Source organism: Vollenhovia emeryi, unplaced genomic scaffold (assembly GCF_000949405.1).
Source record: "Vollenhovia emeryi isolate VEMERY1.0 unplaced genomic scaffold, V.emery_V1.0 DF939145.1, whole genome shotgun sequence".
Classification (NCBI taxonomy): Eukaryota; Metazoa; Arthropoda; class Insecta; order Hymenoptera; family Formicidae; genus Vollenhovia; species Vollenhovia emeryi.
The window spans coordinates 1,725,966-1,741,128 of NW_011967221.1; the positions used below are offsets into that span (position 1 = coordinate 1,725,966).

The window sequence follows — 15,163 nt, forward strand, 5'->3', positions numbered from 1 at the left end:
TTGAATAAATTACAAACTATCCAATCTACAAACACGCGATCTTTTGAGTTGACTCTTCGATCGACGCCTTGTTCGTCGTGAGAAAGGCTTCACACAAGAAAGGCTTCTTCAAGAAAGGCTGTTACTTACAATATCATAGATTGTTTTAAAATACTGTCGTTAAGGCTGAGGTTCTTAGTTGAGACCCAGTGCCTAATATTACAAACTAGAGACTGGTCGAACAATCTCGAGATCAAGATTCGAGCAAGCTGCAAACTTTATTAAATAATAAAGATATTAATATTTATACAAATATTAATGATCGATTTGAAATAAGTGTCAACATCCAATAATTCTACGAGGAAGAAAAGAACTCTTATACAATGTTACCAATCGCATTATCTCATTTATCTATTACTGCGAGAACTTCTTTGATAACATGGATGTTACCCAACCAGAACACTTCCAATGAACGTCCACAGAACATCCATAGCTCCACTAAATATCTATCTCCATGACGTCAATTATCAAATGGACGTCCATGTTACATTCATGATGGATATCTGGTAATGGATAACATCCGTCATACAGATGGACTGTAACATCTATCATTATAGATATCTTTTTGCAGCTCCTTCCCAGATAGCACCAACATTTGTATGAACGTTTTACGAATATTTTAAAATATTTAAACATAATAATATGCGCGGCTTTGTAATAGCGCTCAGCGATAGCAAGCACTCGCTGCCGTGATGGAGCGACCGAGCGTCAGGCTTTCTCGTAATTGTCCCGTAATAGTATAAAAGGCGAAACGGCGAAATGTCTGAACCGACAGTGAGTTGCCAAACGGTCAACTTATTCCGATTTGCACTGGCAAAAGATGAGGACCTGAATATTTATTTTTTATATTTTTTATATTTTTTTATGTCTAAGTAAAATTAATTATCTGTCTAAGAACTTGGGAAAAATGTATATATTTAATGATATCTGAGTATATCTCACTTAGATATAAGCAGATATGATTTTTGTCCCTAGTCAATCATATACAACGTAAATGTGAGTTAAATATTGTTTTTGATAATACACAAATATATACAAATATTTATAAAGGATTTATTTTAATACTCTATCAATATTTACCAAAATATTTCATAAATATTTTTATAGTCTTTCATTAAATAGATTGTATATACAACATTTTGTCAAATATTTATAAAGTATTAAAATAAATCTTTCAGATATTTCGAACATATTTTTGTGATATCAAACGATATCTAACTCACCTTTCGTTGTATGTACATAATTGGCTAGGAACAAAATTCATATCTGCTTATATCTGAGTTAGATATATTCAGATATGATTAGTTATATATATTTTTCCCGGGTATTTAGAATTGCAAAAAGGATTATAAGCTTGCTCGACTGCAAAGTTTCGAAAGACTTCTTCAGAGTATGTTAGTGAAATGGTTATCGAGCTGCGAGAGTTCTCATTTTTCTTGAGTTCCTTTATGTATAATTATAGATAGATATACATATATGCATAAGATTGTTTTACGGAATACTCGAAATATTCTTAAAAATATTCATAAAATGTTTATAGCAATGTTTAGTACTATCTGTAGGAGCTGCAAAAATATCTATAAAGACTTCATTATACATGTATCCGTAAAATATATGTCGATGTAACCTCGATAAAATCTTCATCATTATTTCTAATGAAGGTCCACTGGAGGTATATCACAAGGAAGGTTTAGTGGAAGTCCTGTAGATGTTACATGGACGTCCACCGCAGAAATCCAAATCTCCTTGATGAATAAACGTCCACTGAATATTTTACTCCATGCGGGTAATAACAATCTACTACAAAAAAAAACATTAAAGTGATATAAAAAGAGTATACAGCGGCTCGAATGCTTTCTCTCTGAACTCTTGAAACCTCACAGTGTGCTTACCTATATTTTATTATTAGATAGTAAAAATTGCCAAATATATAATGACAATAAATTATTCATATATAATGACAATAAATTTATAATTATAGGTTATATTTTAAAACAGGAGAGAGAAAGATAATCTTAAGTACACTGCATTCTGTAATTAAAATGAAAGACTTGCATATTGTTTAAGATATATAAGTGTCACTTTGCACACACACACACACACACACACACAACGCGCACGCGCACATGCAAACGCATATGTATACCCTCACACCCACACGTACACATATACATATATAACTTCTATACATACACGTATTATACAGGATGTTCAAAAATTCGATGTCCAGACTTCTAAGAGTGATAGAAGAGACTAAAACAAATGTTTTTAAGTAATACTCACTATTATAGTAGTAAGTAAGTTATTATTCACTACTATAGTGTCGTGTTATAGTTTCATACACTATTATAGTGTCTACATTAGCGTTACATATCGAAAAAGCTGACGGATATGCACTTTGTTTACGGCATTGCACTGAGAGGTCCATTCTGTTGAATGAAACAAAATTTCGTTGACTCAACTGAATTTTCGTTTGGATTTGGCAAACAGATCTTTCAGTTGATACAACAAAAAATTTAGTTGGAAAATTTTGTTATATCGACACACAAATTTGGTTGAGTAAACATGCGCGGAATCCTTTTATAATATTCCACTAAACAATTCAGTCCACGCAACAAGCACAATTATTTAGGACGTGATAAGATGGACGAATTTGTTATCTCAACCATAAAATTTTGTTCAGATAAACAACTCATGGAAACAAAATAGTTAGTTGTTGTAATATGTAACTTCTTTTCAGCAACATATTTTTCGTTTTATACAACCAAATTACATGTTCAGTCAACAAAGTGACTCAATCAAAATAGGTTTCTTAGTGTGCGGAAAGCAACGGTAGAATAGCGCAGAGAATGTACCGCAAACGTAATATTATTTCACTTTCAATCATATCGAATAACCTTCCCCGATATTTTATCCGCGTGGATTGAACTAGTCGTTTAATGTTTTAATTTCAGACCCATGGTTATTTAACAAAGAGAATTTATTGTAATCTCTAAAAGTTTGAGCATTAAATTTTTATACAACCTGTGTCTGTGCATACACACATGGGCGCGCGCGAGCGCACACCCACACACACTTATAGATATATAGGTGTACCAGAAAGCTTAATAACCATTTCACTGATTCTGCAGAACATTCTAACAATAAAAGAAAAATTCTTATGTAAAAATATTGAAGCTATTATAGTTTTTAATGAGAAGCACTTATAGTGCTATTGACTAATCAGTTTGCAAAAATTTCGCACGCTCAGGCATGGTATGTCGTAAAGGTGCCGCTTCTCAAAGTAACTTGAGTAGGTTGACTGATTAGATAAGTGTTTCCCACTTAAAAACTATAACAACCTCAACATTTTTACATATTTTCGTCTTAAAGTGTTGTATAGAATCTATCAGTGACAATTATCGAGGCTTTTGGGACACCTGCACTTAGCATGCACATGATTCTTATGCATCTATTCGATAAACTAATGAGACTATACTTTACCATCATATACTTGACATAGAGAACCAATATTATTATTGGTATAAATTATGTCTATTAATAATTATAGAAAATTTCAAACAGAAATGACAGACAATAATTAACGATAAAATATATTTAATATTAAAAGCTCTTAGAATTATATAGGCAAAGGAAGGAAAGAACAGAATAATAAAGAAATCGAACGTACTTATGAATAAACACTTGCTTGTTCCAACGCTTCTGTCGAGCGTATATTAATAGTTTTAATTTTAAGATTTAATTTGCGCGCCGCTTCTTCGTAATAGCGCAGTATTTTATTTATAATGTACGCGTGAGATATTTTGAAATAAATAAAAAATATTTCGAGGTCTATTAATAATTCTTTATATACATGTTTTGATACAATGTATTTTTAATACATAATTATTTGTGTGCATATCTTTCTAGATAAATTATTGCGACTGTCATTTATGTGTCCACATAAGTGTAACTGCGTTCGCACATAAATGCGTACTAGATTTAGAAATGTACTATAATATTGTATCTATTAAAGACAATGCTTATGCGTGAACGCATCATATAACGAAGGCATTAAATTGACTTTATAGATTAAGAAATAGTCGTTTGGTTAAAATATAAATCTATATCCTCAAAGACTTTATAGTTATTCTGTTACGAGATTTTATTAATTCTACAGTGTGCAAAATTATACCAAAGCAATTATGTAAAATCGTTAAATGCTTATTGTCACGTAGACTGGCTTTCATTATTAAGGATATGTTATATAAACTAATAACTAGAATTAATTGTTGTAAATCGCGAGCAGTGTGTACATGTAAAAAATTACATTTAAAAAAGTTAAAAGAACTAGTATACGTAAAAAGTTAAAGGAACTAGTATACGTAGACGATGCCACCTAATTTAAATATGTATAGAATGTCCTAAATATATGTATACATCGCGCATTTTCTGTCGATTATCAATTCACGATGATAAAAATTAATTTTAACAAAAATGCATGCCTCAGTGGTCGAATTGGTGAGGGACTTCCCTATACTTTAGGCCCGCCTAAAGTATAGGGAAGTCCAGGTTCAAACCCTGGCTGAGGTAATATTTTTCGCAGTTTTCTTTAATTATAAGAATTTGCCAGCCAAGCGTCGTATATATTTCTTCTTTTAGTAATTCTTCTACATTGGTTTAACAAAAATAATTGCTACATCTTAATTAATATTATTATTAGTTAATTTTGAAGTTTTTTAATTCTCGGTGGATTTTATTACAATAAGTAGGAAATGATAACTGCTGGACTATGAAAACTTTGTCATTTTTAAAATTTTTATAGTCCAACAGTTTTAATTTCCTATTAATATAATTTAGAAACTAATGTCATATTATTGGAAAACTTTTTATTAAGTTTGAGCTCTAAACTGTATAAAGACAAAGCGTAATGCTAACAGACACTGTATATGTATGCTACATATTATAATGAACATTCCATACATACCTGTACTCTGGATATTATATTTTATTTATAAATATATGTCTCTGAAGAAACAAAATTTTACACTTCTTTTCTGGCAATCTTTAATTTAGTACCGAGCATAAAATTTTATAGAGCAATTTTTAGTACTCTAAGAAATTTCGGAATATCCATTTAAATGATTTGCAAAATTGAAAAATTTTTATATTAATAGACAAATTCCTGCATTATTTAAGATATCGTATTACATTGTTGCAGTATTATTGCATTGCGATCCTTCCCTGAATCCTGTCCGGACGAAGCGAGTCTGCTACAACAATTACTGATTATTCAAATAATCGTTAATCAAAGCTAAAAATATTACTGAAAATATTGATGATGCCAATCCGTAATTACATGTATGTACCATTCATTTTCGATTAAAATTTATTTTTCCTAAAAAGTAGGATAGGAAAATTTCTGATTCAAGAATATCGTGGAATCTGAAACGGAAAAGCATAAATAACAGCTGCTCCAAGAGAACTTTATTTAATCTGCATAGATTTATTTACATTTTGATAATATATTTTACGACGCCACGTATTTGTAAGAATAGTAGATGAAGTTTTGTTATTTATAAAATCACCTTCTGCATCGTAATATATGTATATACATATATATGTATGTGTATATAAGTATGTATGTATGTATATGTGTATCACAGGGTGGGACATTTAAATTGAAACTCCTAAATATCTAAAATATAAGGCAAAATAGAAAAAAAAGTTTTAGACAAAAGTTGTAAGATTTCGAGTTCACCGAGAAGAAAAACAATATAACCAAAGTACATCCCCTTCGAAATCCAACTTTTGTCTAAAATATTTGTTTTATTTTGCCTTATTTCTTAAATATTTGGGCGTTTTAATTTAAGTGCCCCACCCTGTATGATTATTGTATATATAGTATATGTCCCCCGAAATTTGTGAATCAAAATACTATAGCCAGAGAGTTGTTGAAAAATAAATTTAAAAAGTATTTGCCATTTCTTGTGTTTCGAGCAGTATCTTTTTAAATAAAAAGGTTTAACTGAAGACTATTGCTTGAAGCAAAAATGGCAAATACATTTTTAATTTATTGTTTGGGCAATTTACTTGTAATAGTACTTTAATTTGCAAATTTCAGGTGTTTTTTTTTATAAAAAGTTTAATTAAACCTTTCTATTTAAAAAAATACTACTCGGGACAAAAAATGGCAAATGCTTTTTTAATATATTTTTTTCTACAACTTTCTTGCTGTGATATTTTGATTTGCGAATTTCGGGACCCCCCCCCCCTCTCTCTCTCTCTGTGAGTGTATGTGCGTGCGCATATGTGGCGCGCGCGCGAATATGTGAGTCATATATCATATAAATATTTACAACACCAATTTAAAAAAACTGTCTTGTACATTCCCCGTTATATACATTTTTTTCTGTATACTCGGAATAATAACAAATTACGACAAATTACTGCACTATTAGAACACATAATTCCTACATTGTCTAGAGAATATTTATTGGTTAATAAATTCTCTTTCACAATTTTATGTACTTCAAACGAGAAACACTTCGATTTCCAATTTGTCATTAATAACTATCTCGAATTTAATCGGTATAACAATTCTGTAATGTACGGATTTTTTTTGCATCGCTAATATGCTAGCTAATAGATAGATCTCGTAAAGAGATCTTTCTTCGTTATTCTCCTTGACATGATTACAAAGTCGGAAACGGCGAAAAGTACGCAAATTTTATATAAAATTCCCATGATGATAAAGTCAAGCTACAAAACTCTATTCGTATTTTGATTATTGTATTGCAACGTCGTAAAAATATGTACGTACATATATGAACAGACGAGCGGAATAAATTGCAGCGATTTAAAGCATTAGTCGCGCATAGTATAACCATAGTATAACTAGTAGGTCCACTTTTTACGTCGGTCCCTTCTGCGCATCCGACATTGCTCTGGGCAGACCAATGAGAGAAAAGTTGTATTGTGCGATAGTTTGACGAGACTTGTACACACGCACACACATACGCGCGGGCGCGCATGGCGAAATACCACGTGATCGAGAGCGCAAAGATCAAAGAGGTCGGCAGAAAGTGGACCTACTATGCTTCGCGATCGTATTACTAAATGACACTTAAAACAAGAGACGTAAGGGGATTGTGGAGTGCCTTGCACCCTTTGCAGCCAGAGCTGTTAATTCATGGAAACATTTGTGTAATCGCGGTAGTGTCTAGCGCAAAATATAAGCGTAGCTAGAACCGCGCGCGCGAGACCGACCGTGTGTAGTTTACGCGAGTGCGCGAGTATACACAAATCACATGGCTTATGTGTATGTATGTACATATGGAACGAAAGACTTCGACGCTCGGACTAAATCAGAGAACAGTAGTTTACACCGAGCATTTGATACGCGTACCAAGTACTATATTTGCACCAAGTCGTTTAATACACACGGTATAAACACACGTGGATTACCTAAGTGCGTTTTGGTCTGGTACTCCTGTATTACGAGTATCAGACCAAGTTGATACGCGTATTCGTATACCATTGTTAAAATATAAGTAATTATGATAAATTATTTTATGTATTTTTGTTTAAATTTTATTAGATATTTGATAATTTTGTTTATTGTGTTAGTAGGGGTGGCTTTTTTTAACTTTATTGGAACGACAAATTTTAGGATATATTCAAATTCGTAAGGGACCTAATAAGGTAAATTCAAATTGCATTCAGTAGCACCACCGCTCAGTTTGCAGCAATAGAACTTTATCTAGATATTTACTAAAAATCCAACCGGACCTGGTTTAAAATTAGTCGGTGTAAACAGGGACGTATCAAATGTTTAGTCCGCACCAACTGATTTAACAGTGTATTACCAGGTGACCCCATTTTTGTGTATTACACAAACGTTTCCATGAACTGACAGCTCTAGATGCAAAAGGTGCAAAAAAAGTGCAAGGCACTTCAGGATCCCCTTATTTTGTTGGAGCGTAATTTTGCGGCAACTCATTATTCAATCATTATTTTACGACGCGTCAGAACATCACACAAGCAAATTACTCATTCTGTATTTCAACTATTAGTGCACATCTGCGCTTTCGGTGAAAAGAAAAGAATATATTGGTCAAACGCCATTCGGGGTTGGCGTACTGTGAACTGGTGCCCGTAATAAATCGTGATATTGTAACAGAGCTTCCCGCAAGGACCTAGATACTTGACCAGAAGTAGTCGCGATTGTACATTCCACTAAGCATGGATATAATCCGATCAGCTGCTCCCATACCGATCTCTCAACTAAGTAAATGTACATAATTATACAATGATATTTTCTACCAAATAAATGGGAAATAGAGACGTACCTTTATTAGGAGGCGCCTTCTTGAGCGATACTACGAGAGTGGCAACGGCTTTCAGAACAAACGATATCTCCGATAACCTGTATCTAGAAAAGGTTTCTATAATAAATACTTAAAATGATTTACACACATTTTAGATATATTATAGAATATTTAGCAAAGCGAAAGATCGGCTGAAATAAAGTAAAATTAAACTTTTCAATGTTTCAGAGGGCTTCGATACTATTACCTAGGCAAAGGACACTTCCCACTCCGTCTCTCGCTCTCAATATATCGCCGTAGAACTTCTTGAAATCTGTGCAGAAGGGCTGTAACTGCCAAACGTCCGGCGATTCCGCCCTCGTCACTTTCCGAACTCTTTTTCGGACTATTTTCTGCGTCGTTATTCAGTCCGTCCAATAAAGAAAATTGCAACAAAGTCTCGAAGCAAGTTTTCGCGAATTCCTCTCGTAACTTCGTTTCTGCTCCATTCTCTACGAAAGAAAACGTCATTCCTTTCACTAAAGAAATATTAAATTCACAGCAGTTTTCGTAAACAGCTTAAATATTATATGTACCGATATTTGCTGTAGTAGCCGAATGTATGGAGCCTTTATTTAAAAGCATAACGACCCTCAGTATAAACTGATGAGGTATGTGTTGAGAATGTGGTAACACTTCGTCCCTCAATAACTCCATAACTTGGCAATCCACTGCCTCGTCAGCCTGGATCTCCTCCACTCCTCGTTCTACATTCAGTACACTGCAATTGGCCGAGCGAAATACATTTCTTACCATATTTTCCAAGTGTAACAAGATAGAGAATCCGCCAGAGGCGTCTCATAGACTCAGAGTTAACAGTTTACCTTTTCGGGAACAAGAAATCATCGAGTGTGCTCGCGAGCTCAAGCCACATGCTTTGGAACTGCTCGGGATACTTTCTGGCCAGCGGCAATCCGGTGTGCAGGACGGCCAAGAGACTAGTCACGGCCAGTTTCCATGTGGTCGCGGATGGGCAGGCATATTTCATAGCTAACGGCACATGCAGTGCTTCCACAATATGCTTCAATACCTGACCGTCGATCACGGCCATCTCATGCGCAGTCTTCTGGTACAAGCTCACAATCATCGACAGAGCCTTCTCGCCAAACGGTACGTAATTCATCGTGATCCAGTCAGCAGACACGCCCCTGATCTGGGAAATGTGCTTGGTGGGTATTTTACCATAGGTCGGAGCCTCGCACGCCAGCTTGGAGAAGCTCAGCAATTGAAGGAATATGAGTACGATCATCGTGTGCAAATTGTCCGGCCCATTTAACGCTTCCTTTTGCAGGAGCTCCATAGAATGCAGCACCTCGTCTTGCAAATGTGTGAGAACTACATCAGGCACCGATGGCAAGATGTACGGCGTAGATTCACCGTGTACCGGAACGGCCACCGCATTTTTCAGGACAATACACAATTTTTGCAGATCGGGACCGGTAAATTTGTTTCTAATGTGTTGGAAAACACCTGGGAATATATGCATCAGCGCGGTTAGGAACGCCTGGGATGGCACGTAAGGTTCGATGTCGCCTTCCTGGGGCGGCGCAGTGCTCTCCATTCCGATATTGAGCCACACGCGCCACGTCACCGTCCACAAACCTTCCGAGTCATTCGACTGAATCACATCGGCGCTGTCGCTTCCCTTCGGCTGAAAGAGGATCTCTTGGAACGACTTCAATGCCGCTAACGACACCTCGTTGTTTTTACTGAGTGCAGAATTCTCGATGAATTCAAGCAGCAGCGACCATGCCCTGGGAAAATCCCCCAACATTTGTAACAGTTGACGTTTTGTATTGAATACTCTGGCTACACCACTTAGTGTTAAAACCTGCGTTTCCGCCCACTGCTTTTGCGCCGTATTTCTGCTATGATGAATAAGTATGTTTCCACTGGTGTCGACCTTTTCGCTGCTAGCCGAGTTGGATAAACTTCTTACTTTATCCAACAGCGGGAACAATACTTGCCAGAGCACAGCTTGCCATGTGGGTTGATGCAGAAGGCTACCGTGTGCGGATATGGTGGAGAATAGGGTTTGGCTTGCCGATTTGCGTACAGCTGGTCGCGAGTCAACGCACAAATCCCCGAGTCTCGCGTAGAGACACATCCAGAGTTTATCGAACGGTGGCATGTTTGTTGTGCCAGGAAAATCGGGGAACACCGACGACGAATCTCCGCGCAAGCAAACGCACAACTTCTCTTGATTCTGATAGAAATAGTCGCTTATGTTCCACATTAGACCGACAGCTGTGAGCGAGATGTTTAATTCTTGTGTCTGTGATCCGAACTTTGCAGCTGTATCGACGCACAGCGGAAGACATCGCCAAGGCATTACCGGTAGAAAGTCAGTTACAACCAGCTGTAAACATTGAAAAGCTATGCGCACCAAAGCCTCCCCATGATGATCGGAAACTGCTCCTATAATACCAAGAACTAAAGGCCAGCCATGGTAGAGCGTTTCCCCAGCACCGTGAAGCACTTGCAAAACGCACTCCAGCTGCCGCTGTCGAACGTCTCCGTGACGCACGGACGATAACTCGGACAACGGTCCTAGTAGTAGCGTTTGCAACTTTTGATTGTCGCGAAGTGGTTGCGGATATTTATGCTGAAGAGCCATCTTGACAAGATACGTGATCGCTTCTACGCCCCATTCTCTCATACGGATGTGCGGATGCTGACAAACTTCCAACAAGTGGTTTGTTAATGGTCTCCAAAGCACTTCTACGCGTGGTAAGTTTACCAAACCTGTCTCTAAAAGTTTAGCAACAGCGAATAAGGAGGGTTCGCGGTTGGAATATGCCAACTCCATAGCCTCGTGACTCAATTTGCACAGAGCATCTATCAAATGATGTAGAGCGACGTCGTCGAGATACTGACTGCTCTCGAATAATCTACTGAGCATGGCGCTGAGTACAGGTAGATCCGCCATAACCGCGTTCGTCAGCACGGCATTCGGATCGGCCGCGGTTCTCCCAGCTTTCAATGATCCGCCGGTGGACGGTTTCAGACCAAGTATCCAGACGAGATGTTGAAGAGTGGTAAGTACCAAGTGCCATGCGCTACCGAGTATGCTACCGTGACAATGGGCCAGCGATAACAGTGCACGCATGCATTGCAGATTTTTCGCGGTCAACATGACGGGACCTTGATGGGCACCTGAATGTAATCAATACGATAAAAGATTAATCGAGTAATAGCGCGCACAACCGGTCGCGTATTGTTATCCTACCAATTGGTAACGATGCCGTTGGTAGTGGTGTGCCAACGGCCACTACTTGTTGCCTATAATCGGGTTCGCCCATTGTCAAGTTGTATTGAATCGAGTCCTGCTGCCTCGCAGATGGTATGCCTTGCGGCGCATTGTATAGTACAGTCAAGGCGTAATTAGGTGGCAAGGACGCTTTACATATCGCAGTAATGAAGGCATCGCGTGGCGCCTGCAGATCCAATTGACCGCAAAGAGACGCGAAGGTTTGAATTGCTTTCAAAACATTTTCTGTCGCCGATTCGTCCGTACTGTAGATTCACGGATATATTTGTACCCTCGTGCTTTTCGCATACTACATAAAATAATAAGAATTTACGCAAAGTTGCTACCTGGCATCTATTAATGGGCTAAGAGCCGCCAATAGACCGCACCAACTAGAGTTTATCAATTGTATGTGAAGCTTTCGTTCGGATTCGCTGGGCTGATAAATCTGAGTCTCGTCGTTATCATCTTTCAATCCGCTTATGGCCAAAGCGATCGACCTTATAATGTCCAACAGACATGCATAGGCTATACTGATTCCATAACCGATCGGTATTTGCGGCGGTTCAACTTTATCCAACATTTCCAAGCTGCAAATGAACATACGTTACCATCTCTAGTGCCGTCATTATCGAGAAGAGCACATAATATTATTACTAATTGGCTTACTAAGTTGGTTTAGCTTGCCCGCTTGTAAATGTTGCCACTACTGGTAACCAAATACCACGTGAATAGAAACCGGGTTGAGGTGATACGCCAGGCCCAATAGGCATTCCTGTGAATAACGGTGAACCTGTGCTTTGAGGCATAGTTGTACTTGCTGCTGTTAAAAGCAAAAAATTGTCATACAGCATCCAAGAATGTACATACACGCACTTATGGTAACAAAAATATAGAGGATCGAACTATGCACATGGAGACTTTGAGATAAACGAAATTATTTAAAGTGCAACAAATAAGAAAAAATTAATTTCATAGCCATCCATCACATCTGTACCTGTCTGACTCATCATTTGTGGATTTACAAAAAGGCTATGTACATATGCGCCTAAGCTATTGACAATGTCTTGAAAAATGTTCGTAGCGTGCGGCTTCAAATCATAACATTCGCAGAAGTTGGTCAACAAATCTGCTTGAACTGTCATTTTGTGCAAAACTTCCAATGCTAAAGCCCTCTGCCAGGTAGGTTTGTCAGGATCCAGAAACTTGACGATTAAGGATAAGAATATTTCACATTCAGTCACCTGAAGCATCGGAATGTCACTTTAATTTCTGCTGACAAATTTATCGTATGTTGTTGCTACATGCTGGTACATTTACCAATAAGGAATGATATTTCTGTATCAAAATCGACACAACTCGCAACAGCCTCATGCTAATAGGAAAGTAAGGTTTGTCTAAAGGTGTCGCTTGTTGTAGAGATGCCGGTACTGAATTACGATACTTGATGTTAGGCGAAAACAGTTTTATCACAAGTGCACACACTCTCTCCTTCAGTAAAAAGCTAAACTCCGGGTGCTAAAAATTATATTTCGACATATAATTCTTATATGGCTATAAAAGGTTTCGTTAAAATAATCCCTTCACCGCTTAAAAATATAAATCTCAGATTTACCTTAAAAAAGACAGATGAAAAGTTTGTCAAAACCGATTCTAGTAGCTCCAAACCAAAAGTCCTAGTCATTTCAGTAATACCAATTAGCCAGTACGGTTGATCGGCATTCACCAACTGTACTAGATCCTAAAATCAAATGCAAAAATAATAAATTACAATTATATTCTATAGATTTACATAATTACATGAGAATTATGTAAATAATAAGACACCTGAAACATCAAATATGCATCTGCAGCACAAGGGCTGAGACCTTTAGGTGCTTGATTCGTTGGAATTTTCAGTTCCTCCAAATTTACTTCGTCAGACTCTGGCTGATCAGGACTCAGCTCATCCTCGGCGACTACTCTTTCAAACACCAGAGATACCAGCTGTCTTACAGTAGCACCGGCTGTATTTATCGTCGTACAGTCTTTTGTGAAATGTAACCGAAAACAAAGCACCAGGTTCTGAAAAGGTACAATTTCGAATAGAATATCGAGAATGTCATCAAAGAAAGACAGTGTATTCATATAGTAAGTGGATTCTTACTCTCGCCAAAGTATCTCCGTGCACCACGGCATTGCTTGTAAGCAGCAGCGTTACAGTCTGCAAAACTTTAACTTCCTCCGTACCAGATTCCATCAACAACCACAAAGTATCGGTGATGTATCGGGCACCTTTCTGATCCACCGCCTGCTGCGTTATTAGCCTCTGCATCATGCCTAGGCAAAACTGAAAAGCCACTAAAACTTGTACAGCGTTCTACGAGGTCCTAGTTTTAAATCGAAAATATTAGGTAAAGCTTTCAATACCTTGATGATTTTTATGTCCTTACTCTCGCACCCTTGAACCAGAGGATAAAGTATTTGATTTACAATATAATATATTGGTGTTCCTGGGTTACTCGAGGCTGTTCTCAACTTTGCGATTCCTTCCTCACACGACTGTAACAGATAACGTAACAACTGTACTGTGTTGCTGGGCTAAATAATAGTGTAATTCTATTATATTCTGTATTTTTCAATGTCACTCAAGTACGTATACACATGCACGCACACTCAATAGCTTTTAAACTTAATGTACAAATGTTCTGTGCGAAAGTTGTGCGGATTGTTATAAACTTTTCAATTGTTTCCGAGTTACGGTTGAATTTTCAAGGAGAAACCAAACCAAGATCAAAACTAGAACCTGCGGGATTCGAGGTCCAACTGATTTAGAACGCAGATAGGCGACGTACCTCCTTGATCTGCGGATATTTCTTCTTGGTCTCTGAGGCGAGTACCTTGAGGTCCGACTGCAGGGCCTCGAGGAATTTGGAGGCATTCTCTGGGTTGCCACCGACAGTGGTGGCGGCGACGCTCGCCATCGTTGACACTGCCACCGTTGCTCGGGTTTCCCTAAATTGGCACGGTCTCTAGGACCGGAGGCATGACGGCTCGCTACCGAGGAGCCCGAGGGGCTAAGCGCCACGGCGTTGAGACGTCGGATGGTGATCGAGTTGACACGCTCCGCCACGCCGATCGTCGGTGACGATAACGATTGCGGACAGGCGGTCCATCGGAATCACCCTCTCGCCCAGTCGCCGCGGATCACATGGGACGAGCTACACAGGCTTGTAAATTGCGACGACGTTCCCGCGTACTCAGGATTCACGCAACCGTAACTAGGAGCTGGGAGCCCCTTGCCCCTTGCCTGTGGGCCTGCCTAGACCTGGGCTGCGATCGCACACGACCGACCGGACCGACACGCACCTTGACACGATTGTTACAGACTCCGAGACCACGTATGCAATCCGCGCGGCGCTGTTGTGCTAGAGACCCTTTAATAAGAGTCTGGCCATAAGGTAGCACTCTGTCATTGGTCCGACATTTTTCTTCAATTCGCACCAGTTTTTTAAAGCTTGTACTGGTGAAACATAATGCGTGGTCT

The 15,163-nt window shown here is 38.1% G+C and overlaps 1 protein-coding gene across 2 annotated transcripts; it reads right to left on the reverse strand.

Annotated features, from left to right (window-relative positions):
- Positions 1-7,179: 7,179 nt before the first annotated feature.
- LOC105566338 (protein MON2 homolog) lies at positions 7,180-15,155 on the reverse strand. Of its 2 annotated transcripts, none has more exons than XM_012020254.1 (15): positions 14,472-15,155; positions 14,047-14,178; positions 13,784-13,966; positions 13,465-13,701; positions 13,253-13,378; positions 12,958-13,155; positions 12,635-12,881; positions 12,307-12,457; positions 11,985-12,227; positions 11,617-11,903; positions 9,212-11,543; positions 8,924-9,108; positions 8,596-8,839; positions 8,370-8,452; positions 7,180-8,304 (listed from the first exon to the last, which is right to left on the reverse strand). In XM_012020254.1, the coding sequence occupies exons 1-15, from the start codon at positions 14,598-14,600 to the stop codon at positions 8,135-8,137; spliced, it is 4,947 nt and encodes a 1,648-aa protein (XP_011875644.1). In that variant the 5' UTR covers positions 14,601-15,155; the 3' UTR covers positions 7,180-8,134. The 2 variants fall into 2 exon arrangements, with proteins under 2 accessions (XP_011875644.1, XP_011875643.1); XM_012020253.1 differs by having other exon boundaries at positions 12,307-12,460; positions 14,472-15,154.
- Between the last annotated feature and the right edge of the window lie 8 nt (positions 15,156-15,163).

Coding starts and splice junctions, on each gene's coding strand:
- LOC105566338 (XM_012020253.1), bottom strand. CDS start 14,600: ATGGCGAGCGTCGCCGCCACCACTGTCGGTGGCAACCCAGAGAATGCC. Junction 13,967..14,046: donor AGGACATAAAAATCATCAAG/GTATTGAAAGCT, acceptor GTGGCTTTTCAG/TTTTGCCTAGGCATGATGCA. Junction 8,840..8,923: donor GGCTACTACAGCAAATATCG/GTACATATAATA, acceptor TTTCTTTCGTAG/AGAATGGAGCAGAAACGAAG.